At 56.3% G+C, this 25,504-nt stretch overlaps 1 protein-coding gene across 3 annotated transcripts; it reads right to left on the bottom strand.

Annotated features, from left to right (window-relative positions):
- Positions 1 to 25,484, bottom strand: CDK12 (cyclin dependent kinase 12). Of its 3 annotated transcripts, none has more exons than XM_071577402.1 (14): positions 23,766 to 25,484; positions 16,641 to 17,504; positions 13,179 to 13,355; positions 12,328 to 12,467; positions 11,587 to 11,757; positions 10,663 to 10,852; positions 10,501 to 10,557; positions 9,940 to 10,041; positions 8,726 to 8,803; positions 7,913 to 8,029; positions 7,009 to 7,140; positions 5,857 to 6,071; positions 3,029 to 3,472; positions 1 to 748 (listed from the first exon to the last, which is right to left on the bottom strand). In XM_071577402.1, the coding sequence occupies exons 1-14, from the start codon at positions 24,794 to 24,796 to the stop codon at positions 93 to 95; spliced, it is 4,374 nt and encodes a 1,457-aa protein (XP_071433503.1). In that variant the 5' UTR covers positions 24,797 to 25,484; the 3' UTR covers positions 1 to 92. The 3 variants fall into 3 exon arrangements, with proteins under 3 accessions (XP_071433503.1, XP_071433502.1, XP_071433504.1); XM_071577401.1 differs by having other exon boundaries at positions 1 to 775; XM_071577403.1 differs by lacking the exon at positions 1 to 748 and adding an exon at positions 1,637 to 2,194 and having other exon boundaries at positions 23,766 to 25,482.
- Positions 25,485 to 25,504: the final 20 nt, after the last annotated feature.

Below are 25,504 nucleotides of genomic sequence, written 5' to 3' on the forward strand. Positions count from 1 at the left end.
AAAAACAATTAAAAAAAAGAACAAAAAAAAAAGAAAAAAAAAGAAACCCAAGTCCTGGGGCTGAGGGGGAGAGCGAGGGGGGCCCTGGGCACTCAGTAGGGCACCCCCCGGCCCCGGCCGCCCCTCGCAGGCACTCTGCCAGGCCCTCGGAACGCCTTCCCGTAGGGAGACGGTGCCTGGGATGGGGCAGCCCAGCTGGCACCGGGTCCTGCCCCACTGGAACTGGCCGTTCCCGGCCCCAACTCGCCGTAGTTCTGGATCTTGGCCTCGGGGTGTCCCAGCGTGTTGTTGCTGCCCTCGGATTTGCCGAAGGGTTGCCCGAGCGAGTGGATGGCGACGGGGACTCTGGCGAAACGCAGGTCCTGGTCCCCTGGGAACTGCACAGAGCCCGTGCCCTGGTAGTTGCTGGTCTCCCCGAGGTGGCTCACGGAGCCCAAGAAGGTCCTGCTTTTCCCCAGGGGTTGGGCAGAAGGTTCTAGAAGCGTCTGGCCCGAGTTGAGCTCCTCGGCCCCGAAGGCGCCCTCGGAGCCGTCGGCGCTGTAAGTCCTGGCGGGGTGGGAGCGGCCGAAGTCCCTCGGGGCCGGGGGCTCCTGCGTGGCGTGGCCGGGCAGCTCCGTGTCCTGCTGGGAGAGCAGCTGGAGCAGCGCAGCCGTCACGGCCGGACTCAGCTCCGGGGCTGCTCCGCAGAGATCCCCTTCGGGCGCGGGAGGAGGCGGCGGCGGTCCGGGGGGCTCGGGGGGTCTCTTCTCTGGAGGGACAATGCCAGGAGGACACGCTGTGGAAGGGTGACTCCTTTTAAACACCGTTTCAAACACACACACGCACACACAAAGACAGTTTTACAAGCAAACCAAACCAATCCAATCCCTGCCGGGCCGCCCGCTCCGGGATGAGGTGGTGGGAGAGTTTTAAGGTGCAAGGTGTTCATTCACACTGTCCCCACGGCAACAGCTGTCCTAACACCTTGGCAGCAGGCAGGGAATTCCTGCCCCTGGATCAAGGGCAGACGTGCAGCCACACCAGGAGCCCCATGCCAGACCCACACTGCCCAAGTCCGGAGGGACACGGAGCCACCCGGCTCCAGAGCATGGCCAGGATGTGCTGGATTAGACACACACAAAGCCAGGCCCAACCACACAGATCCTGCTCCCTGCTGCTCCCACAGCATCCCAAGGGCAGCAGGACACTCACTCTGCCCCCTCCCACCAGCCCCAGCCCTGCTTCCCAACCTTCCTGACACAACCTCACCCCCAAATATTTGCACACACCATCCTGAGCATGAGAAAAGCCTTTTGCTTCCTCCCCGCTGCCCTTTCTCCCACAGTTTCCCCCAAATCAGGATTTGTTTCAAACCCCTCCTGGCAAGAACAAAGGTCCACCACCCCCAGCCTCCCACACCCTCACTGCTCTGGCACAGGCTGAGGGAGAGGGGGCACAAACGGGCCTGTCTGGGAGGTGGGAGAGGGGAGCAGAGCCCTGACCCCACTCTGAGGCAGCACCACAGGTGTAGTGACACCTCAAGTGACACCAGGGAGAGGAGGACGTGGCTTCCCCAGGAGCTCCACTCCCAAAACCAGCTCTGACTGCTCTTGGAGCAACACACCTGAGCTGCCTCCTGTCCCTCACCCACAGGTGAAGGAATTGCAGAGGCCACGGACACCTTGTTGGAATCACATCCTCAAATCACTGGCAAAACTGGTTATTAAAAAGGTCAAACTTTATTGTGAAAACCAGTAGTCTTCCAGGACCACCCCTCCACCCGTATCCATCAGTCCACTTTGAAAACTAGATTGTATTGAAATCCAGGGTGGGGGGGGAGGAAAAAAAACCAAACCCCAAAACAAAACAAACAAAAAAACCCCCAATCTTCAGGTAAATTTGTAAAGCCAAGCTGATTTGGGGACAGCAAATCATTCCAAAAGAATTATCAACAGAGGACAACGGCATGGAATTCCATCTGCTCTACAGTAACCTAGTTATCTTCCAGGGCTAGGGCAACAACAACAGAAAAAAAAAAAAAAAAGAAAAGCACGATCACAACTGGCTCGTGGTGGGCGGGTGTTGAAGGCACGAGAACACAGCACGTTCAGCTACATTGCAGGAGGTGGGATCAGACCAAAAGAGGCTCCCCGGAGAGTCTGAGCCAAACCCAGGAGGCGCTTCTACAACTGGGTGAGGTCGTCACAGGCTGTGGCTAATAAATTCAGAGAGTCAACAGAAACAAGAGACATGGAGACATTCACACTCACCTGGGGCAAGGGAATCCGAGGCTTCACTGACACAACCACTGGTTTTAAACTCTCACTACAAGAGGCAGCAGTTTGGCCCAGCTTTGGGGGCTGCTGGATGGCAGGGCTTGGAAGTGAAGTTCAGGCAGAACCAGGCACCTCACAACTGCCACTATCCCTCCCTTCAGCACTCACCACTATTTCAGTTCCTTTGAAGTCATCTCTGCATGTTTGCTTAGTTTTTATTTTTAAGAGGGCAGGAATGGGATGGTGAAAAATACTTGGGACAACCAAAAAGGAAAATCCACGGAGTGCAAAAACCTCCCTGGATGTGCCAACTGATTGCTGGGGGGGTTTGAGGGAGAACTGACTCCTCCAAACTTCCCTTTCATTTTTGGGCTAACCCCCAACCTTTAATTAATCTCCACTAACCCTTCACTTCCAAACTTCCCTTTCATTTTTGGGCAAAACCCCAAACTTTTCATTAATCTCCACTAACCCTTCACTTCCAAACTCCCCTTTCATTTTTGGGCAACCCCCCAAACCTTTAATTAATCCTCACTAACCCTCCACAGTGGGTTTTAGAGTAAATACTGGCATGTTCTGGCTGTTTGCAGTTGTTCCAACCTCCAGCACTCACCGCAGGGAGGGGGTCAGGTTGAAGCCTGAGGTCTGAGCACATTCTATGCCCTTCCCTCCTCCCTCTCCCAACACTCCAAGTCCTCCCTGCTCCTGGCTGGCTCAGCAGCACTCCCTGGGATGCTCTCCCTCCTCAAGCAGAGGGAGGAGTGTTTATTTACCTGAGCTCTCCTCCGGGTGCCGGGTCGGGGTTTTGCGGGGCCCGCGCTGCTCGCCGCTCTTCTCCCCGTTGCTCTCCTCCAGGGATGGGATCCCGGGCTCCTGGCTCTTCATGAGCTGACTCAGCAGAACTGCCAGCACGTTCTGCATGTCTCCCTGAGCGCTGGCTGCGTCCGGAGTCTGCTGCTCCTCCGGCACCTCCGGAGGGGGCTCCTCTATGGCTTCCTCGGCCGGCGCCGCCGGGGGCTCGCGGTGCTGCGCCGTGGCCTCGGTCAGGGCCGTGATGGACTGGTTGAGGGCCTCCAGCTGCTGCTGCATCTCGGGGTTCGAGTGCACGTTCAGGAGCTGGGCCATCTGCGGCACGCTCAGGTCAGTCTGGCTCTGCAGCAGGTTCAGCAGCACGGCCAGCTCGCTCTGGTTCAGCTGCTGCGTGATGTCCCCGAGGCCTGCGGGACACACCGAGGGGAGGGAGAGTCACCACAGGGGGCTTGGGGATCCTGGGGGGGCATGAGGAAGGGGACAGACCTTCTGCACATCCCACAGCCCTTGCCCACGAGCCATGGCAATAGGCAGCCCTTCTCCACATCCCACTGTGAGGAAGATCCCTTCTCCAGGTCTCACATCCATGACCCATTTCCCTTCTCCGTGTGCCACAGCACTGAATGCCCCTTCTCCGTGTGCCACAGCACTGAATGCCCCTTCTCCAGGTCCCACAGCACTGAATGCCCCTTCTCCAGGTCCCACAGCACTGAATGCCCCTTCTCCAGGTCCCACAGCACTGAATGCCCCTTCTCCAGGTCCCACAGCACTGAATGCCCCTTCTCCAGGTCCCACAGCACTGAATGCCCCTTCTCCAGGTCCCACAGCACTGAATGCCCCTTCTCCGGGTCCCACAGCACTGAATGCCCCTTCTCCGGGTCCCACAGCACTGAATGCCCCTTCTCCGGGTCCCACAGCACTGAATGCCCCTTCTCCGGGTCCCACAGCACTGAATGCCCCTTCTCCGGGTCCCACAGCACTGAATGCCCCTTCTCCAGGTCCCACAGCACTGAATGCCCCTTCTCCAGGTCCCACAGCACTGAATGCCCCTTCTCCAGGTCCCACAGCACTGAATGCCCCTTCTCCGGGTCCCACAGCACTGAATGCCCCTTCTCCGGGTCCCACAGCACTGAATGCCCCTTCTCCGGGTCCCACAGCATTGAATGTCCCTTCTCCGGGTCCCACAGCACTGAATGCCCCTTCTCCAGGTCCCACAGCTGTGATCCACATACAACAGCAAGGAATTCTCCTTCCCCACATCCCACAGCACTGAACATCCCCTCTCCATGTCCCACAGGCAGAAAGATCCCTTTTCTACAAGTCCACATCCCCGGGCTGGGGGAAGGCAGGGAGGCTCCAGGAGGAGGATTTCAGGATAATATCCTGCTGGATTCCCACCCTCAGCTCCAGTGGCACGGCAGCAGCACCCCGTGGTCCTGGGCACACACTGCAGCACTCAGCGAGCTGCTGCTGCCTCACTGCCCCTCCAACCTCCCAAAAACCTCTGCACAGGTGCCAAAAAGCAGTTCAGAGGGGTCAAACCTCCCCATTCCTGCGTTTGGGAAGTGAGGGCATCCCAAGGATACCACGTTATGGCAGCAGATGATGATGATGATGATGACGGAAGCCCCAAACCCATGTCAGGGCCTCCACAGCAGGTCAGCCCCTCCCAAGGTCCCCAGGGGTCAGACCCACCCCTCCTGCACTGGGAAGCAGGTTTCCCAGGATGGAGCTGAGCTGCTGCTTGGGATGCAGGAAGGGTGTGCTCACTGACGTAGCACAGGCAATTAGGTCAAGCAGAAGGCAATTCCTGGCCTGGGATGACAGGGCTCTGTCCTGACCTGCAAGGATCCAGGTTATCCTAAAATACATCCCTGGAGTGGCACCACCTCCCTTTGCAGCCCACTGGAGTGACAAGTGACAAGGGTGCCCCTTCACACTGACACTGGAACTTTTTGGGAATAAGGGTGCCAGGTTTGGGTTGAGAAGCTTAAACTGGAGCTCCTCTTGCTGGTGGGGAATGAAGAACGTGACACTTTTTCCCAGCTGTTTGTTAATCCAAGCACCACCTTTTGTCCATCTGCCATGTTTCACTGAACACATGGATTGTGCATTCCCTGGAGCAAGAACTGTCTTCCTCGTTACTTGTCAGCACAGCATTGGACACAAAGGAAGCTTTAGCCCATATCTGGGTTTTTATAAGCCTTCTATAGAACAATCAGGGCACCTTTGTGTAGCTCCACATTCCCAGGACTCAGAACACCTCCTCTCCTGGGCACAGGAGGGTTGTCACTGGTTGGAACAGTGCACAAGTTCTGGTCCTGCAAGTCTTGATGACCTTTTCTGCAGTAAAGTGCAATAATGTACATTTCTGCATCTATCCCACACCCAATCTTCATCTAATTTGATCAAGATCAAACTTCAGCTCCTTTTTTAGCACACCCTGGATGTGGCTGCACCTTCCAGCCTATGATCTGTTCCCTCACTGGCTTAAGTGACTCAGTGACTCCTTTCATCATCCAGCCTCTTTCAGAACTAATAACACAGCCCAGAACAAATTCACACTCCGCTCATCAGCGACTTCTGAAGACCAGACAGAACCCTCTGCACCTTCACAGCAGAGAGGAAAAGAAAAAGGGAATAAAAGAAACGAGGACAGGAAGAGTCTGGAATGCCCTTTCTGCAGAAATAGAGGTGAAAGAACCAGACTGGCTGAAAACCAGACACAAACCTCCCACACCCAGGGAGGGAACACACCAGGAGCCTTTTCCAGAGCAAAGTGGGCACTGACCTACTGCATCTGCAGCCCCAGGCTCTGCTTTGAGCTGGGCAGGCTGGGGGGGCACAGGACTGCTGTTGTTTTTCACAGTGTCTGTGCTTGTAACAGAGGTAGTTTCTTTCCGAGAAACTTTTGAGACCGGAGGCTCCTCCACGGCCATCCCGCTCTGCCGCTGCCGCCGCCGCTTCTTGCTCCACAGCTCGTGGCAATCCTGCCAGTGGGGGAGGCTGCAAGAGAGCACTGGGCAGTGAGAGACACACTGGGACACCAGCTGGGCCCCAGAGCCCCCAGCAGGCTGGTGGTGAGGGAAGAGAAGCACAGGTGATGTTGCCAGACAGGCTGTGACTCCCCATCCCTGGCAGTGACCCAGGTCAGGTTGGATGGGGTTGGGCCTGCTCTGAACACTTGAATTTCCATCCCTGGGAGTGTCCAAGGCCAGGCTGGACTTGTTCTAGTGGAAGGTGTCTCTATCCATGGCAGGGGCTTGGAAGTGCATGGACTTTAAGCTCCCTCCCAACCTAAACCATTCCATGATTTTATGTTCTCTGACTGCAGCCAAACCAAAGGGGCATGGCCCAGCAGCAGGAATGTCAGCCCAATTACAGGGAATTCATTCAATCTGCACTGGGATCTTATCCCTGAATGGCCTGGGATCTCACACAAACCCCACTGAGTGCAAGTCCACCAAGCTCTGAGGGTCTGGGGGCTTCAAGGAAAGCCCTGCCTTGAGGGACTCTGAAGGAAACAGAAATCCTGGCCTTGCACACAACCAGTCACAGTTTTATCATCTGCCTGACTGGAGTGGGAGGAAATCCCTGCAGCGTGACACTGCTCCACTCTTCCCCTTAATTAACACACAGCCTTAACGAGGCCTGACCAGTTCTCCATGGCACAGAGACAGGGATGTGCTACACCCTTCTCTTGCACATCTTCCAACAGTTTTAGAGCACCTTATAAATGTTAAACTGGGCTTTATAAAACCAGGCTGTTATCAGGCAGAAAAACAACAGCACAGGAAGAGTGATCTGCTCAGCCCCATGACAAAGTGCAAGGGCAGAATGGAGAAAAGAGCCCAGAAAACAAAATTCTGACTGAACAAGCCCCCTTGTCTCCTTGCCAAAGCTCTCCAGCAGAGAGCCCACAGTGGTGGCTGCTGGGACTTACTCTGGAGGTGCCATTTTGCTGAGGTCAACGTCCTTCAGGAAGTCACTGTGCAGGGCCTGCTCTGCTGTGCAGCGTTTGCCGGGGTCCAGCGTCAGCATGTGGTCCAGCAGGTCCAGGGCAGAGAGGGGAATGCTGTGCAGAGGGGGGAACAAGGTGAGGCAAGGGGCAACATGTGGAGAAGCCACTTCCAGAGACCCCTCAGGCCTCAGAGGAACCCGCACAGACAGAGTTTAGCAGCAGCTCAAGGACACCAACAGAACAGGCAGCAGTGGGATGGAGCTGGGTCAGGGTGGGATGGGTGGGTATCAGGACAAGGCTCTTCCCCCAGAGGATGGTGGGCACTGACCAGGCTGCCCAGGGCAGTGGGCATGGCCCCAAGGCTGCCAGAGCTCCAGGAGTGTTTGGACACCTCTCAGGAACAGGGTGGGATTGCTGGGGTGTCTGCAGGGCCAGGAGCTGGGCTGGATGATCTCGGAGGTCCCTTCCCACTCAGGATATTCCATGCCATTTTTTTGCCATTTATGCTACAAACCCCACGATCAGACACATGCATGGGATCTCTGTTCCCCTGAGAACATTTCCCTGCAGTCAGCCCATGAGGATGCCACACTGCCAAGGGTGCTGCCAGTGCAGTTCCCAGCACAGGGAACCCCTCTGAAGGCACCTGAGGCAGGCCAGGTGTTTGGGAAAGGCACAGGGACCCCATCCCAGCCCTCCCTTGGTGGGAAAGCTGCACAAACAACACGAGAGGAGCACAGAGGGGACACAGAGGGGACACAGAGGGGACACAGAGGGGACACAGAGGGGACACAGAGGGGACACAGAGGGGACACAGAGGGGACACAGAGGGGACACAGAGGCCATGCCCCCACAGCCACCCCTCCTGCACCCAGACCCGACTCACAAGGAGAACTCCTCGCGCAGGCGCCGCCGGTATTGCTTCTTGGGCTTCATGGTGTTGAAGTAGGGCAGCTTGATGACATCTGGCCACACAGCTGGGCAGGGGCTGCCACAGAGCCGGCTGGGGGGCAGCAGGGCAGGGTCAGTCCCGTGGGACATGGCCAGGAGCACAAGAGACACCAACCCCAGGGGGAAACTCCTTCCCAAGCAACTCCCTGCAGCACCAGCTGAGCTCTGGGCACACCCCCGTGGTACAGAGGGAGGCACCAGGACAGGGAAATGCTGAGCTGGGGTTTATAAACCTTCCAACACAATGAATTTTTATTTTACTTGCTGGAAATTCTTATCATATTAAAATTTCTTACTTTAAGTTTTACAAACTTACTAAATTTCATTGTCCTTACAATGAGGGTGGGGAAGTGCTAGAAAGGAATTCCCAGAGCAGTTGTGGCTGCCCCATCCCTGCAAGTGTCCAAGGTCAGGTTGGAGCAGCTGGGATAGTGGAAGGTGCCCCTGGGGGTGGGACTGGATAAGATTTAAGGTCCCTTCCAACCCACACCAGCCTGGGATTCCAATTTTCAGTGTGAGATGTAATTTAAGTTCATGATTTTTGTACTCAGCTCACAGCAAAATTTCCTGAAGGTACATAAATTAACAACCACACACCTGATGGGGGTGTGGACACCTGACTGCTCCTGTTTCTGGCCCTGTTTTCTCAGGCAGGTGAGAGAAGAAGGGCCCTTCTAACACACAGCCTGAGTGCACGAGCAGCTCCTGCAGTGCCTCCCCTCATAGACATGCATGTGCAATGCTTTACCTGATTAATTCAAGCTGAGCCAGTTCCAGATTGGCTTGAAAAATAGGCTTCTTTGTAAACAGTTCCCCGAGGATACAGCTGGGAAGAGGAAAAGCAAGAGGTCAGGACAGCAAACCCCTGGGAGGAGCGTTTGAACAGCGCAGTGTTTCTGCTCAGGAGCAGCTTTGCCTGAGGAGGGTGATTTGCATCAGGGCTTGTAGTTGAGCACTGACAAACTGACCTGTGTGTACAGAACCCCCAGTCCTGGGCTCCTGGGGAATAACCCCCCTGGAAGAGGCTGTTTAATGCAGGGAGGCCTTGACGTGTTAACTCTTCGCAGGGAAAGGGGGAGGTATCCATGTGGCAGAGAAGGGACCTCATTTCCCCCAGAATCAGCTTTTAAACTTCCCTGTGCTGCCCCAAACACCCTCAGCTGCCCCACCCTGTGTGTCCTTGCCAGGATATGGATATGTGGATACACAACACTGGTACAGCTGGGAGAGATGGAGGGAGGGCACAGCTCTGGCTCCTTCAGCATCTCCCCTTGAGCCACCAGGAATCTGTGCCAAAAACAGCTGGGAGGACACAGCTCTGTCTGCTGGAACAGGACACTGAGCAGCAACTGGAATTGCCAGCAGCAACTGGGATTCATTCCTGGCTCCCACAACCCTCTGTTTGTGTCCTAAGCTCTGCTGCAGCTCAGCTGTGAATATCCCACTGGGAAGTTCATATTTTAGGGAATCCAGCCTCGCTTGTGGGTGCTGAACTCTGTGGTTCTGGATCCCTGGGGAAAATGGCCCATCTTGGTGGCTGAACTGCCCAGAACACTGTGCAGGGCTGGGATGGATCCAGCTGCAGGAAGGAGCCCAGAGTCCCTTGGCAAAGGACACTGAGCCCCCACCAGGGGAAGAGGGCCCAGAGCCCCCCCGGGAAGGGTCCAGAGCCCGCACAGCCCCCAGAGGTGCCCAGAGCCCCCCAGGGAAGAGCCACGAGCCCCCAGAGCCCCCCAGGGAGGTGTCCCATGCCCCCCCAGGGAGGTGCCCCGAGCCCCCAGAGGCCCCCCAGGGAGGTGCCTCGAGCCCCCAGAGCCCCCCCAGGGAGGTGTCCCATGCCCCCCCAGGGAGGTGCCCCGAGCCCCCAGAGGCCCCCCAGGGAGGTGCCCCGAGCCCCCAGAGGCCCCCCAGGGAGGTGTCCCGTGCCCCCCCAGGGAGGTGCCCCGAGCCCCCGAGCCTCACCCGCAGCTCCACACGTCAATGGCAGGGGTGTAACGCTCCTCCCCCAGCAGCAGCTCCGGGGGGCGGTACCACAGCGTGATCACTTTGTTGGTGTAGGGCCGGCTGGAAGGCACAACAGACACAGCCCCCTTGGCACCAGCCCCTTCTCCCTGCCCAGCCACAGCTGGAACAGCAGCAGGGGCACCCCACGTGTCTCCATGGCCTGAGTTCAGGGAGGCTGAGCAGGGATCAGGGGCCTTACAGGTCTCAGGACTTCACTGCAGGTTCCCAAGCCCAAACTGCTGCCCCTCAGGAGGCTGAATGTGTTGCCATCACTGAGCAGTGGCTGATCTTGGAGCAAACACGCTCCAGGGCAAACACAAGAGATGTTTGGGCTCCTCTGCAGCTGCTGCTCTAATGCAAACTTAAAACACCAGACAGGAAAGTTATTTGTCCAACAGCTGGAGCTGGATTATGAATTTACCCTGGAAATTACTCCTCAGGATTTCCAAGTGCAGGGACTATGTGGATGGTGGGAAGGAAGGAGCTCACCCCACCTGTAAGCCCCCTGCCCCTCCTCACCTCTCCTCTGAGCTGTAGAGTCGGGCGAGTCCAAAATCCGCGAGTTTGATCTGCCCACTGAAAGGGAAAAAAGGAATTACTGCTGGATATGCCAGTCTTAATTTCCAGATGTGATCTGATGCTCAAAGGAAGTGAAATCTACTGGATTCACTCCCAGGTTACCTGTTGTTCAGTAAGATGTTGGAGCACTTAATGTCTCGATGAAGGAAATTCTTTTTGTGACAATAATCCAGACCCTCCATTAACTGTTTCATGAAAGACTTGATATGGTCCTCTGAGAAATGCACCAAGCCAGACTCCAGCAGCCCCATTAGGTCATGGTCCATGTACTCAAACACAAGGTAAAAGGCACCTGGGGTAAGAAACAGAGAAACGACTGAGACAAGAGCAGAGACACAAAACCAAAAGGGGAATGGAAGCAGATTCAATTATTGAAATGGTCTTTTCTGTGCACTGTTCTGTTGTTTCTTTAACACTTGAGACATTTTGGGCTTAAAGGTTCTGCAAGGGTTTTTTTTCCCCTCAAGGGGTTAAAAAAACAACCCTGAAACAACTAAATAGCCCCTCCAAGCTTACACCTGAAATTATATATGCACTCAGAATAAATTCCTCTGAATTCTGGCCACACTTACCCACCTGCCTTGGTTGTTTTCTTTCTGGTTTGTTGAGATCACTTCTATGCATGGTTTGAACTCCTGTTGGTGTTGCTTCCTTCCCTCTCATGGAGGAGAAGCTCCCAAACAAGAGCCTCTGGGATGCTAAAACACTCTCCCCTCCACAGAGACAGAGGACACAGGAGACTCCTCAAGTTTGTTGCCACTAATCAGTGCTAGAAGTGACCCTGTAAAGGCCTTTATTAGTTTAAGACTCTTCCTTTTAGACTCTGCAGGCATGGAATCATCCTCTCAGTGCAACACCTCCCTGGGACTGCAATCTGTGCTTTGAGGAAAGGCCAAATCCAGCCAACAAACTTGCTGGAACTGAGTATGGAGACCAGCACAGCACACAAACCCCCCCCAGAGCTCAGACTGAGTTTTGCACTAAACCAGCAGGTTGCACCGTGCCTGTGGCTGGTGCAAAGAGTACCTTTGTCCTTCTTGAAATCCAGTGCATCTTGTTTGTCTGTGACAATCTCCTTCATGTTGACGACGCTGCGGTGGATGAGCTGCCGCAGGATCTTGATCTCCCGGATGGCTGTGATGGGAAATCCCTCCTTCTCATTGTCCAGGCGCACCTTCTTCAGGGCCACCAGCTCACCTGCCACACACAGCACCCCTGGCTCACCCCCTGCACCCTCCACCCACAGCCCCCAGGGCAGCTGGAAGGGGCCATGAGCACAAACACCCACCACAAGCAGCAGAGGCAGCTTCAGGTACCACCTCATCTTACTTAACTGCTCTGTAAGAAGTTACCACACCTGTGCTCTTCCTAAGCTGTTCCAGCAGCAAGTCACACGTGGGAACATAAATTTACCCTGGAATTTCACAACCTCTTCCCCCCAGCTCTGCTACAGTAAAGTCTGACCAAGGCTGGCCTAAAAACCAGGGGCTCAGTTGGCACCTGTGGCTGCCACAACCGCCTGACCAGGGATCAAACCACACACCCAGGACACAGATCTCACAGGCACAGTGGGAACCTGGGCACTAACCCAGGATTTCAGAGCTCCTGTTCTCCTATCCCCCTGGAAACTCCTGGTGGAACTGCTTATTCCAGGAGCCATTTCTAGTTCTACAGGTGTTTGCCACTAACCAGCAACCCCGGGATGGGTGTTGAGCACACCCACAGCTCAAGGGGTGGAACCCACCCGGAGCCACTCTCCAGCCTTACCTGTGTCCTTGTCCTTGGCTTTGTAGACCTGCCCATAGGTCCCCTCTCCAATAATCCCAATGATGTCAAACTTGTCCACACAGCGCTTGCCCCAGTCGCTTTCCGTCTGTCTCCTCTCCCCATAGCGAGGACAACAGATTCTGGAAGAGGGAACAGGGCTGGGAGACCCCCAGAGCCCACCCCAGTGCCCACCCAGTGCCACCTGCCCCACTGACCCCTGGGCCCCAAAAGCAAAGCTCAGCAATGTTGGCTTTGCACTCCCAAGGACTGGAATGTTTGGGGGAGTGCAGTGAGTTTTGGTGTATAATCCCAACTCCTCCAGGTTTCATGGAATCCCAGCATGGTTTGGGTTGGAAACACCTTAAATCCCATCCAGTCCCACCCCCTGCCACGGGCAGGGGCACCTCCCACTGTCCCAGGTTGCTCCAACCTGGCCTTGGACACTTCCAAGGATGGGGCAGCCACAGCTTCTCTGCCCAACATGTGCCAGGGTGGTTCCACCACCAGCACTTCCACCATGAAGGAAAACAGGGACATCTATTTGGAATAAACACCTTCTAAAAGCACCAAGATGCTCATGAGGAGCTTTCTTGGGGCTGTGGGCGTGGCTCAATCAAATATAAAAGAGCTTTTGGGGTGGATGTGGCTGGAGATTGACCATGACACACTCCAGCAACTCCTACCACTAATTCTCAATAAATGTGGCAAGTGGCCTTTTTAGCTGAGGGTCCAAACATGAAACAACCCACAGGAAATGATGTTTTATCCCCAAGTAGGAAGTTGTCTCCTCCCCATTTCACTTCCCTCAGTAAAGAGCTCTCCCAGCAGTCAGGAGCTGAGGGCAGGCTTACTTTGGTCTCTTTTTGTAGGGTTGCTGAGGTGGTGTGGCTGCCTTTGGTTCCGGGGAGTCGGGAGGAGACGGGTCCCCCCCCGGGAGCTCCGGGGGGAGCGGGAGGTCCGTGAGTAAGTGTCGTGGTCTCTGCTCTCTGTCCTTCTTCACAGGTTTTGGAGGGAGAATCTCCTTTGGACTAAACTCCGAAAAGTTAATACAACACACAAGTCAGACTTGACAAATGGAAAAGCTGCTGCAGGACAAAAGCTCAGGTTGACAACCAGAAGTGTCAAAAGTAGCACGGCCAAGTACAAAATAAAAGAGCCTTAAATTTTACACTGTCAACACATCAGGAGAGAAAAGGGTTAGAGTGGAACACACCATTAAATAAACACACAGGTCTGCACTAGAACTTGCTCAGTCTGCACAAATCAGTGGTGATTTGGAGTTTCCTGTAAGGCAGCTCAGAATATCAGTCAGAACCCACGTTCTGACCTTTTACTTCCCCTGTTTACTCCACTTATCTTGAAATTAAATGCATGGCTTGGTAAGGACCACTATAAATACACAGCCCGAGCTAAACCTCTCTCCATAAGCAACTTTTAACTTCACAGCAAGGCCTAAAATGTGCCTGAATGCTGCTGAGAAACCAAAAGCTGGTTTTTTAAACCCAGTTCCCAATGGCATCACAAGTTTGGTTCAGGAAGGAGAATTCCTGGGTTGGAATAGTCAGGAATTCTCCATGCAACTCTCTGCTCCACCAGGAAAAGCCAAAGATTCAGAGATCCAAACCACCTTCCCAGGTGTGTTTTTAGGGCAGGAAGCAGGTTTGGTGTTTGTCAGCACCACCAGCCCTGACACTTCAGCACAAATGCACTGATGGATGTAGGTCATTTCCCCAATTATTTCATTAGGCTTGGCCTAATCTGCACGACAACCTCTTGTGAAACTGAGGTGAGGAAGGAGAAGGACAAGAAATACCAGAAGTGGGAGAGCTGGACAGGCTGAAACTCACCCCCCATCAACTGCAAATTCCCAAGGAGTAGAAGAACAGTATTTTAGTATCTGCTACACAGAGAACTGTGGAATTGTTCGACTGGAAAAGCCCTCTGAGACAGAGTCCAACCATTAACACTGTCACATTCACCACCAAAACTCATCTCAAAGCCTCAGCCTTTCTCCAGACACCCTTCAAAAGCCAACTCTTTGCAAGCCCTTGGTGGGAAGGGCAAAGGTGTGTCTGTAGGGTCAAGCTGCAGTGCCCAGCCTTTCAGGAGGCCTCTTTTCCCAAAAATTCCCCTTCTCTTGCCACTGTCTGTGCTCAGCTACCTTTGTGCACATCAGCACTGGGCCACTCTAAGTTCAGTTACCCCAGAACACCTGGACAGGCCAACAGGCACCACTCAGGGTGAGGAAACCAAACAGACCCTTCAGAGCTGCCCAAGCAGAGAAAAGACAAAGAGTGAGCAACAAGGGCCTAACAGAGACTCCCTGGAGCTCCTTCCCTCCTCTCCCCTCCTCCAGCAGCAGGGCTGCCCCCCCGCCCCCTCCAGCAGCAGCAGGGCCAGCAGCTGGCTGTCTTTTAACCAGGTTAGGGCTGTGACCACTCAAGATGTCCCCAGGAAGCTACACGAGCTCTGCACCTTCAGAGCACAGCATCAAACCCACACAGAGTTGGCATCAATTCCTCCTGAACAGCTTTTCCTGCTCTCCTGGTGAACCAACTGGACTCCTGTGAGCTCTAAAACCATTGCAGAAGGTGCTAAGTCTGGTGAGGTTAAAGGGTTTCTAATTGAACGAGGTGTGTGTTGTCCTTGGACACTTCCAAGCCCATTTCCAACCCCATGCTCACCACAGGCTCAGGGCTGGAATGTTCTCCAGGCTCAGCAAGGACAATAAAAGCCCAGCTCAGAGAGTTTTGCCCATAAATACGAAGGCAGTTGGTTAAGGGGGAGATTCTGCACAGTCAGGGCCATATGGACCTGCCACCAGACTCAGCAGAACGAGTGGGATTTCCCATCCCTTCATTGGGAAAAAGTCACAGAAAGCCATTTCCTGAGCTCTGCTCCATCTCCCTCATCACCCCCAGCCCTGAGGCCAGGGACAAACCACACTGGGACAAACCACACTGGGACAAACCACACTGGGACAAACCACACTGGGACAAACCACACTGGGACAAAACTAAGCCACACCTGTGTGGTAAAAAAAGAGTGGCTAAAAAGTACAACAGAGATTTGCAGGACAACTTCTGGGTTTGGAAATGAGGGAACAGCAGCAGCAGGATTTGCTTTGATGGCATTTGGGTTGGGAAAAACCTGCTCAAAGCTTCTGCTCCTCACAGACATTTAAACTCAGTATTATTTGCTGGACATTACAGAGTTCAGGGAGGGCACCAACCTCACTTTTAGGTGGGTGGCAGTGAGAACATTCCCCTGGTTGGCATCAGCACCAGGATAACCCATGGAAATCAAGCCAATAATCAGAACAGGGAATGTGACAAGTTCACCTCCCCACAGGGGGATTCTCCCCAGTCAGGGCTGGGCTGGAACACCAGTGACTAAAAACATGCCCTTACTGCCCAAACCCAGCACATCTTCAGGGATGGTCAGGAGGATACAGAGGTTTTTAGGGAACTGCAGGCTAAGCAGGTCAAGTAGAAAAAAAATCTATATATAATCACTGATGACCTTGAGTTAACAGCACTACAACATGCTAAGAGCTAGAAAAGGAAGGGGAAAAACAGAGAGATTTGTGTTTTCTTCTTCTCAATCTCCATTCTGGATATTTTGTTCCTTTCCCCCCAACAAAAGAAACCCCCACAATGAGGTTTTCCAGACAAGTCCATCACAGAAGCCACAACCAGCTCCAGCCCAGCCAGAGCTCCAGTTACAGGACAGAACAAATCTGCAGGTTTTGATCAGGAACTACAGGAAATAAAGTTGAAGTAGGTGCAGTTTCACTAATTTTTAAGCTTTTTCAAGCAAACAATACCAACTTCTTGGGCATAAAGGATTGCACTAATGACTCAATAATTAAGACCATGCTCAAGTTAAACCAGTGCTGGTTGGTGAAATGGGAACAGAAAAAGCTCTGCTGTGTGTTCCTGGATGGGAAGGGTTAAGCTTTTCCCTGTTCCTCAAGTACAAGTTTTGGAGGAATTAAACAAAACCAGCAATTTTAAAATCAGTCTGTGCAAACAGAGGTGCAAACCCCCTGATCCATGGTGGGCCATTCCTGCAATAAACACAAAGAGGGAAACCTGTACTGAGCAGCACCAAACCTGTTTCCCACAGGGATAAGAGGAACTGCCTGCCTGGGATCACCAAACTCTCCACACCATCCTGACAGAGCCAGAACCCAGAACAGCCATAGGACAACACGTGTGTGCCACCTGCACTGAGCAGGGGAACCTCCCAGTGCAAACCACCCTACACCCTCTTTATTCCAGTGCCAAGGGGATGCTGTGGCGTGGCCTTACCTATCCAGGTCATCTTCCCCAACTAAAACAGGGGGCAGCGGGAGCGGAGGCAGGGTGGAGGTTTTCAGGTGTGGGATAGCAGCCGTCACAGACACTTGGGGTTTTGTAGCCACCTGGCCAGAGGACTGGGAGTTCACCTGAGAGGATAAAGTGGACGTCCTTGGGTGGGAGGAGGGCGGCAAAGGCGCCGGGGCGGGCGGAGGGGCCTGGGCAGGAGTCCCTGGGGCGGGGGGCAGCGGTGGCACGGCGGGGGCCGGCGGCAGCGGCGGCGGCGGCAGCGGCGGCGTGGGCGGCGGGGGAGTGGCGGTGGGCAGGGGTGGAGGGGGGGATTTGATGGAGGGCAGGGGGGGTGGGACGTCCTTCTCCGCTGCCTCTGTCTCCTTTGGAGACACCAGGTCCTCCGGCTTGGCGTCCTTGGCGGGTCTGTGGGGCGCGGGGTGCCGGCGCTCCGGGCCCTCCTCCGCCCTGGCTCTGGCCGGCTCCGCCACGGGCCCCTTGGGCTCCGCGTTGGCGTGTGCCAAACTCCCCGACTCCGGCTCCGACGGAGCCTTCTCCAGCTTCACAGTTTTGGGGGCCTTTTTGGACTCTGCCCCGGCCTCCTTCAGCTCGGCCAGGCTGTTCTCCTTCCTGGCCAGGAACACCGGGGAGCCCTTGGCCTCCTTGCCGTCCACCTTGGCCGCGGCCGCCGCCGCCGCCGCCCGCTCCTTCTTCTTCCTGCTGAGCTCGGCTCCCAGGCTGGAGTTGAGCGGCAGCCTCGTCGGGGAGATGCTGGAATGGCGGCTGCGGGACCCAGACCTGGGCTTCTTGCTGTGAGATGAGTGCCTCGAGTAGCCAGGGCTGCGGCTCCGCGACTTCACGGACTTCCTGGGGAGAGAAAAGGGGGAGAGACGTGAGCAGAGGCTTCTCTGGAGCTCTGAGCTACTCACCAACAGCTGGATCTGCTCCTGGTCAGGTCAGAGAGTCCTCCACACCTGTCAGGACAGCCTAAAGCTGCTGGAAGGGGTTATGGAGTAAATGAGTTTGACACCATCACGATCCAGCCTTCCTGTGCCAGCACCACCCTCACCATCACACCCCTGACACAGAAACCAAGGGGCAAGGCTGGACAATCCCCAAGGAAAGAGGAGACCACACAGGAGACTTCAGTCCAGAGGGCGAGCTGGTGTTTTAGGGATCTTTCACAGGAGTTATGTACAACTTTGAAGGAAAGCATGGATAAAACACAACTGCTCTCACAGGAATCTGCCTCAGGATATCACTCACTTTCCCCCCTAGTTCTTCTACTGCCATCAGAACTCGAACTTCCATAGTGTGAGTCAGGAGAAGAGAAGAAAAACAGCAAATTTTTTTGAGATCTTGGTCTTCCTCTACAAGCAAAGGGCTCTAAGCCAGGTATTTATGCAGAAATAATCACTGAAAATCTGTGCTGGGAGAGAAGCAAGACAGGGAACCCCTCACACCATCGGGGTGCACGGGGTGAACCTCCTCAGGAGAGCAGCCCAGGGGAGACTGATGGGCAAACCCAGCTGAAAAATAAACAGGAATGAAAGCTGGAACTTCCAGAGTCCACATCAAAACTCCTGATAACCCAGAAGTGCTTCCCCCACTCCAGTGGCAGGTTGAGACAGCAGGTTTAACAGCACACGGGGTGAGCTCTGATGCCAGCAGGAAAACCAAACATTCTGAGCTCAGACTCCATAAATACTCCAATAGACACAACACTGTGATTTATTACTCAGGACACATTTGGAAAATGTGGAATTCTCTCAAAACACAGTCCCACAGTGGTTATAAAACACACACCTCGTCACAAGCAGGTTCAAACACAGGTCCTGGATCGCTCGTAACCACACTCAGAACATAATTAACAATGGGGTCTACACTGTTGGCACTAATTAGGATTATCCTGAGACAATAAATATTGGGAAAACAAACTGGAGAACTGAGGGAGCACAAAGTTCCTGGCTCAACACCACAGACAGCTCCCAGGATGGGCAGCTGTGATGGGGCTGCCCAGGAGTCCCTTCCCTCCCTCCTGCAGGGCCCAGAGCTCCCCTCTCCCCACCACAGCCCCAGACTGAGCTGGCAGTGCCCAGGGAGCACCAGCACTGCAGGGCAGAGCTCCCTCCTGCAGGGCCCAGAGCTCCCCTCACCACCACAGCCCCAAACTGGAGCTGGCAGTGCCCAGGGAGCACCAGTACTGCAGGGCAGAGCTCCCCTCTCACCACCACAGCCCCAGACTGAGCTGGCAGTGCCCAGGGAGCACCAGCACTGCAGGGCAGAGCTCCCCTCTCACCACCACAGCCCCAGACTGAGCTGGCAGTGCCCAGGGAGCACCAGCACTGCAGGGCAGAGCTCCCCTCTCACCACCACAGCCCCAGACTGAGCTGGCAGTGCCCAGGGAGCACCAGCACTGCAGGGCAGAGCTCCCCTCTCACCACCACAGCCCCAAACTGAGCTGGCAGTGCCCAGGGAGCACCAGCACTGCAGGGCAGACCCACCAAATGAACACCAGAAGGAGAACAGAGGGGGCTCTGCAGCCACTCAGCTGTTACCACACACACCAGGAGTTCTGTCTCAGGAACTTCCCAAGGTTTTTTAGGGAACTAGCAGTGTGGGACACAGTCCACCTGCCACCAGGAGCTGGGAGAACAGTTGCCTTTGCACCACACTCCAAGACATCTGCAGGCTGAGGAAAACATTCCCAATAAATCCTGTAGGGAGTCGTTTACATCAACCCCCAGTAGTTTGGGGTTGGAATTCCCTCCTGCAGTCCCTTCAGGAAGGGCTGTTTAGGGTGCTCCAGTGCTCCATTTCTCACTCCTTGTTTCCCATCCTCCCTGATGATTAATCCACCAGTTCCTCCAATCCATGGAAAGGTCTGGAAGGGACTTTAGAGCCCAGCCAGTCCCACTCCATGCCATGGGCAGGGACACCTTCCACCAGCCCAGGTTTTCTCCTAATTAACAACAATCCCCTACAGTGATCACACAAAGAGCTGCTGTTTCCCAGCCATTTCCATGCTGGTGTTTCCAGCTGCTTTGTGAGACCTGAAGAAGGCCCCACATCCAGAAGCCTTCCTGCTTTCCCAGCTCCACATCAGTACAACAAACCTCAGCTCCCATCTCTGGGCCACCAACAGCCCCCAAAGCACCACCACAAACACCCACAGCACCTGTGGGGGGCCTTTCATTGCTGCACAGCCCAAACCAGATGCAATAAAGTACAGAAGATGCACAGGCAGGTCTTGCTTTTGGAAGAGAACACTTTCCATCCTCCAGAATGTTTTTTGTGGCTCCAACTGCAGCCTCTCATTATCGTTTTTACTCCTCTGACCCTCTGATGTGTTAAGGGGACTCCCCACCTTATTTGCTGGAGGGATGAGAAGCAACTCAGTGCCACATGCAGATCTTCTGGATAAAGGTGCCCTGGGATTAAACCCCACCCTGTTGTGCCTCTAGAAGTGCAAAGCAGAAAGAGGAGACACCAACCATGATATCTGTGAATTAACACAGAGCTGAGGGCAATGCCTCACCTACAACCCCAAATAAAAACCATTAGGAGGTTCACTGAACTCACCAGAACAACCAGAACATTGGCAAGGCCTTTGGAGAAGGGAATGCCAGAACCTTCCAGACCCCCATGCTGAGCAGGTGTTACTGAGGGGACCAAGCCCCACATCCACACACCCCCGTGACCCCACAACAACCTCCCAGGAGCACCCACAGGCAGCAAAACACTCCACCTGCTGCAAACCACAGCACAGGTTCAGGATAAAGTGGAGAGCAGGGTCTGGGAAGCCTGACTGCTCCAGTTTCTCAGGAAACAAGCTGTGTTTCTTATTTTTGCTGTTTCTTATTTTTTGCTGACCTTTCACCACAGCAAGGGCCTGCAGAAGAGGCCACTGCTACAGGACACCCTCACTCACTCCTCACTCCTCTGGGGACAGAGCACATCCCACCTCCAGCAAGGAGGAGGACTCTGCAATTCCACCTCCCTGTTTCAGCTGCAGTGACAAGAGTTTCTACACAGAATGGCAAAGCACATCTCTTATTTTCCAGGCTGACCAAACCCTCGTTTCCTCCTCCATGGGAAGTGAGTTGTTTTCCACAGCCACTGGAAATGCAAACACTCTGGATTTGCTCCAGTCAGCACATGGATTCAGCTCCCTGACACTGTCTTTTGGACACACAGATGAAAGAAAACACAGAACACACCAAAAAACCCCCTCATATTGCCAGTCAGGGGAAATAACTGAGTGTCCCAGAAAAGCCTGAAGAACGTAAGCCAGTCAGGTGCTCACAGCCTGAGTGTGCCAGTTAAAGAGGTTTTCTCTCCCAAAATATTCCTGCCCCTCCACAGGAGCCAAGAGAAGGGACCACACAGTCACTGCCCAGTCAGCTGCCTGCACTTACCCCCACCTGCAGCACAGCAAGGTGAGGAGGGCTCAGCCCACCCACCCACACAGGTAACCCCCCTGAGCAGCCCTGAGCCCCCCCAGGTGAGCCCTGAGCCCCCCAGGTGAGCCCCCCAGGTGAGCTCCTGAGCCCCCCCAGGTGAGCCCCTGAGCAGCACTGGCCCCCCAGGTGAGCTCCTGAGCCCCCCAGGTGAGCCCTGAGAAGCCCCAGACCCCCCAGGTGAGCTCCTGAGCCCCAGACCCCCCAGGTGAGCCCCTGAGAAGCCCCAGACCCCCCAGGTGAGCCCCTGAGAAGCCCCAGACCCCCCAGGTGAGCCCCTGAGAAGCCCCAGACCCCCCAGGTGAGCCCCTGAGAAGCCCCAGACCCCCCAGGTGAGCCCCTGAGAAGCCCCAGACCCCCCAGGTGAGCCCCTGAGAAGCCCCAGACCCCCCAGGTGAGCCCCTGAGAAGCCCCAGACCCCCCAGGTGAGCCCCTGAGAAGCCCCAGACCCCCCAGGTGAGCCCCTGAGAAGCCCCAGACCCCCCAGGTGAGCCCCTGAGAAGCCCCAGACCCCCCAGGTGAGCCCCTGAGAAGCCCCAGACCCCCCAGGTGAGCCCCTGAGAAGCTCCAGACCCCCAGGTGAGCCCCTGAGAAGCCCCAGACCCCTCAGGTGAGCCCCCCCTCTGGCTCCTGGACACACCTGACCACAAACTTCCCCCTCCCCACAGGGGCTGTGAGCTCCCCAAAGCCAAACACACACACACAAATCACAACTCACAACCTGCCTGACATGTGGAAACCACATCACATTCCCTGTGTCCCTTCACTACAATCACCACAGGCAGGGGCTTTCCAGAGGCACAGTCCATGGGGTTTGAGTGTATCACACAGGGAGTTCTCTGCCCAGAAAAGAGAAGAGCAGTGAGTGACAGTGAAGGCAGAATTCAGTACACAGTGACTGCAGACAGTGTAACCTTTGCAATCTCTTTTTGGTTTGGGCTCCAGCATTGAGTCCAAGATGTCCTTAAGAAGTGGGTCTGTAAGTTCAGGGAAGCAGCACAAAGTGCTCCAAGGTTGCTCCCTCCCATAAATCAGGAAAATGGAACAGGATTTCCCAGCTCAGGAGCAAAGAGCCATTGGCACAGAGGAAGCTCTGGGGTCTCCTGGGAAGGGGAGGAACCTGAGGGGAAAACACCCCTCTTGGGATACCCCTGGAGCTCCCAGGGGCCTCTCCCTCAGCTGCTCTGACACAATTACAGCAGTTTGCAGGCACATCCTGCCACTGGATCCTCCCTCTTCCAAAGGATTAGGAAATGACACACAAGAGCAGCAAAAAGGACTGAGGGGAAAGAAAACCCTCCAGGCCTGTCCCTGAGAGCCTCCCAGGGGCCCACAGAGGAAACAGGGCAGAGGAGCAGCAGCCTGAGGGAGAAAGTCACAGCAAAATAAAGAGGTTTTACATAAGACCTTCTGGGGGGTAACACCAACACAGGACTCCCAGCAAGGCCATGGAAGGCAGAACTCCTGAGACCAAATTCCAAGAGCCCCCCGTGCCTGGGGAAGTGCTGATGTGGAGGAGGCAGCACAGCAGCCATGGGGCTGAGCATTCCTGCAGCCACCACGTGCCAGGTCCCAGCTGCACTGCCCTGGAGCCCCAGCCAAAGCTCCACAGCATCCATGGTGACCACTGGAAACTCACTGAACATCAGCCAAAGCAGGAGGAGAAAAAAAGGATCAATGCTGGCCATGTAACAGGAGGATTAATGAACATCTGAAATAAAACACACAGAACTACCTTGAAATAATTGTTTCCTTCTGTAGCAAAGTTATGGAGTAAAGAGAACAAAAGAGAAAACTCGAGTTAAACCAAAATCCAGCTGGTTGCTCCTTGCCCTTCCAGATTCCAGAAGGGAAGGGAGAAAACTGAGAAAAGAAAGTTTAGGCTGAGAGAGGGAGTTTGCACGTGGCTGCCTCTAATCCAAGGGAAAAGAAAAGTCAGTTCAGAAAGAGCAAAATCCACCCAAACCGAGCCCTCCTGAGAAGTGGGATCAGGTTCCCACATGGAGTGAACAGTTAAAGGCTTCCAGAAAGAGGTGAAAGTGTTTCCCCCTGGCTGAGTTCCCTGCCAGGTACAGACACTGGATGTGGCTCTGGGGCACAGGGGCCCCTCCAGAGGTGGCTGTAACTTAATCCCAGGAGCTCATCCAGCCTCTCTGCCAGAGCCAACATGGCCTCCCGACATTCCCCAAAGTGGGAACACCATTTCCCAGGGAACTGCCACCACCCCAACCAAAGCAACTCCACACACAGCTCCGTGGCCAAGTTCAGCACCAGTGGGAGGAAGAGGGTTCATGGAACGGTTTGGGCTGGAAGGGACCTTCAAGCCCATCCAGTTCCATGGGCAGGGACACCTCCCACCAGCCCAGGGTGCTCCAACCTGCCCTTGGACACTCCCAGGGCTGGGGCAGCCACAGCTCCTCTGCCCAACCTGTGCCAGGGCCTGCCCACCCTCACAGGGAGGGTATTTCTTCCCAATATCCCATCCAAACCTTCTCTTTTTCAATAAGAACCCGCTCCCCTCACCCCCAATCACTCCATCCTCTTCCAAACCCCCTCACCCCTTTCCCCCCACCTCCCTTCACTGCCGGGCCAGCCAATCCCGCGGCATTCCCAGTCCCACCCCATCCCTTCCCAGTCCCCGGGGGAGGGCTCGGGAGCCCCCACGCACCTGGCGATGGGGCTCCTGCTCACGGAGCGCTTGGACGCGAAGGGGCTGCTGGAGCGGCGGCGCCCGTAGGGGCTGGGGGACCTCCCGCTGTAGGAGCCGCTGCCCCTCTCGTAGCTGGACGAGCGTCTGCGCGTGTAGGGGCTGACGGAGCGCTGCCTGCGGCTGTAGGGGCTGGGCGAGCGGGCGTTCGACTGGTAGCCCACGGGCTCCTTGTAGGGCGGGCTGAGCGACTGGCGGCGAGAGGAGCCGCCGGGGCTTTTCCTGTAGGGCTCGTAGGTGCTGGACGTGTGCGAGCGGGGCGGGCTCAGGTCGTACTCCTGCACGTAGGAGGCTCCCGACGGGCTGTCGTCCAGTTTGGGGCTGTCCGACCACTTCCTGTGGGGGCTCCGCGATTTGCGCTTGGGGCTGTCGATGGTTTTGTAGCTCTTGGGGGCGTCCCTTTTCCGGTGGCTCTTGCCGCGCTCCTTGTGGCTGGACTTGAGCTCCCGCTCCTTCCTGGACTTCTCCTTGTGCGCCTTGGCCGAGCGCGGCTCCTTCGCGCTGCTCTTGGAGGAGAGGCCCTTGGGGTGCTCCTCGCCCTCCAGGAGCCTCTTGGAGGATCCCGAGATCCTCTCCTTGGCGGACCTGCTGGAAGCCTCCAGGCTCTTCTCCAGCTTCCTGTCCTTCTCCGCCTGCTTGCTCTTCATCAGCTCCCGCAGCCGCTTGTGCTGGTGGTGCCGGTGCTTCTGGGCCCTGTCGCCGCGGTCCCGCCTGTCCTCGCTGTCCCTCCTGTCCGGCCTGAGGCCCACATCGTCCGAGAAGGTGTCCGAGTCCGAGCTGATGTCGTCGTACTCCACCAGCGGCTTGATCACGGCCCCGAGCGGCGCCGCCGCCTCCTGCGCCGCCAGCGGGGACTCCTTGGAGTGCCTGGACTTGTGCCGCTTGTGCCGGGAGCCGGCGCGGTGCCGGTCCTTGCTGTTGGAGCTGCCGCCGCCCGGCTGCGAGCCCGCCCCGCCGTCCTTCTTGCCCCCATGTCTCTCCGGGTTGGGCATTCCTCCCCCGCTGCGCTCGGGAACGGCGAGGGGGGCGAACTCCGCCGAACCACCCCCGGCCTCGAACCAGCCGCCCCGGGGCCTCGGCGCTCCCTCCTACATGGGGAGCGGGCCGCGAGGCCCCGGCGGAGCGACCCGGGAGGGGCCGGGCCGAGGCCTCAGCGCCTCATCGGCGGGGCCCAGGCCCGGGGCGCGGGGCAGGCGGGGCGGGCGGCCCCGAGCGCGGATGGACCCGCGGCCCCCTCGGGCGGTCCCGCAGCCGCCGCCGCCGCCGCCCCCGGCCCGGCCCGGCCCCGCGCGCTGCCCGACCGGAGCGGCGCCGACCGGGGGGCACCGCGGCTCTCGCGAGACGCGCCCCAACTATCGCGACAGCGCTTCCTCCCGCTCCCCTCCTCCTCCTCCTCCTCCTGCTGCCCGTGCTCTCGCGAGATCCGCCGAGACCACGCCGCCGCCGGCCCAGCCAACTTTATTGGGGCGGGGCGGCGCCCCCTGGCGGCCCCAGCGCCTCACGGGGCCGCGCCCGGCCCTGCCCTCCGGACCCGCCGCGGGCCCGGGCCCGCCGCACCGGCCGCTCGCGGGAGGACGGGCGGGCAGCACCCCGGTACAGCCGGTACAGCCCGCACGGCCTCCCCGGCACCGCCGCCGCCGCCGCCGCCGCTGCGAGGAGAGTGACGGGGCCGAGAGGGGAGGGCGGGGCTTGGGCCGAGG

Source organism: Pithys albifrons, chromosome 25 (genome assembly GCF_047495875.1).
Source record: "Pithys albifrons albifrons isolate INPA30051 chromosome 25, PitAlb_v1, whole genome shotgun sequence".
NCBI lineage: Eukaryota > Metazoa > Chordata > Aves > Passeriformes > Thamnophilidae > Pithys > Pithys albifrons.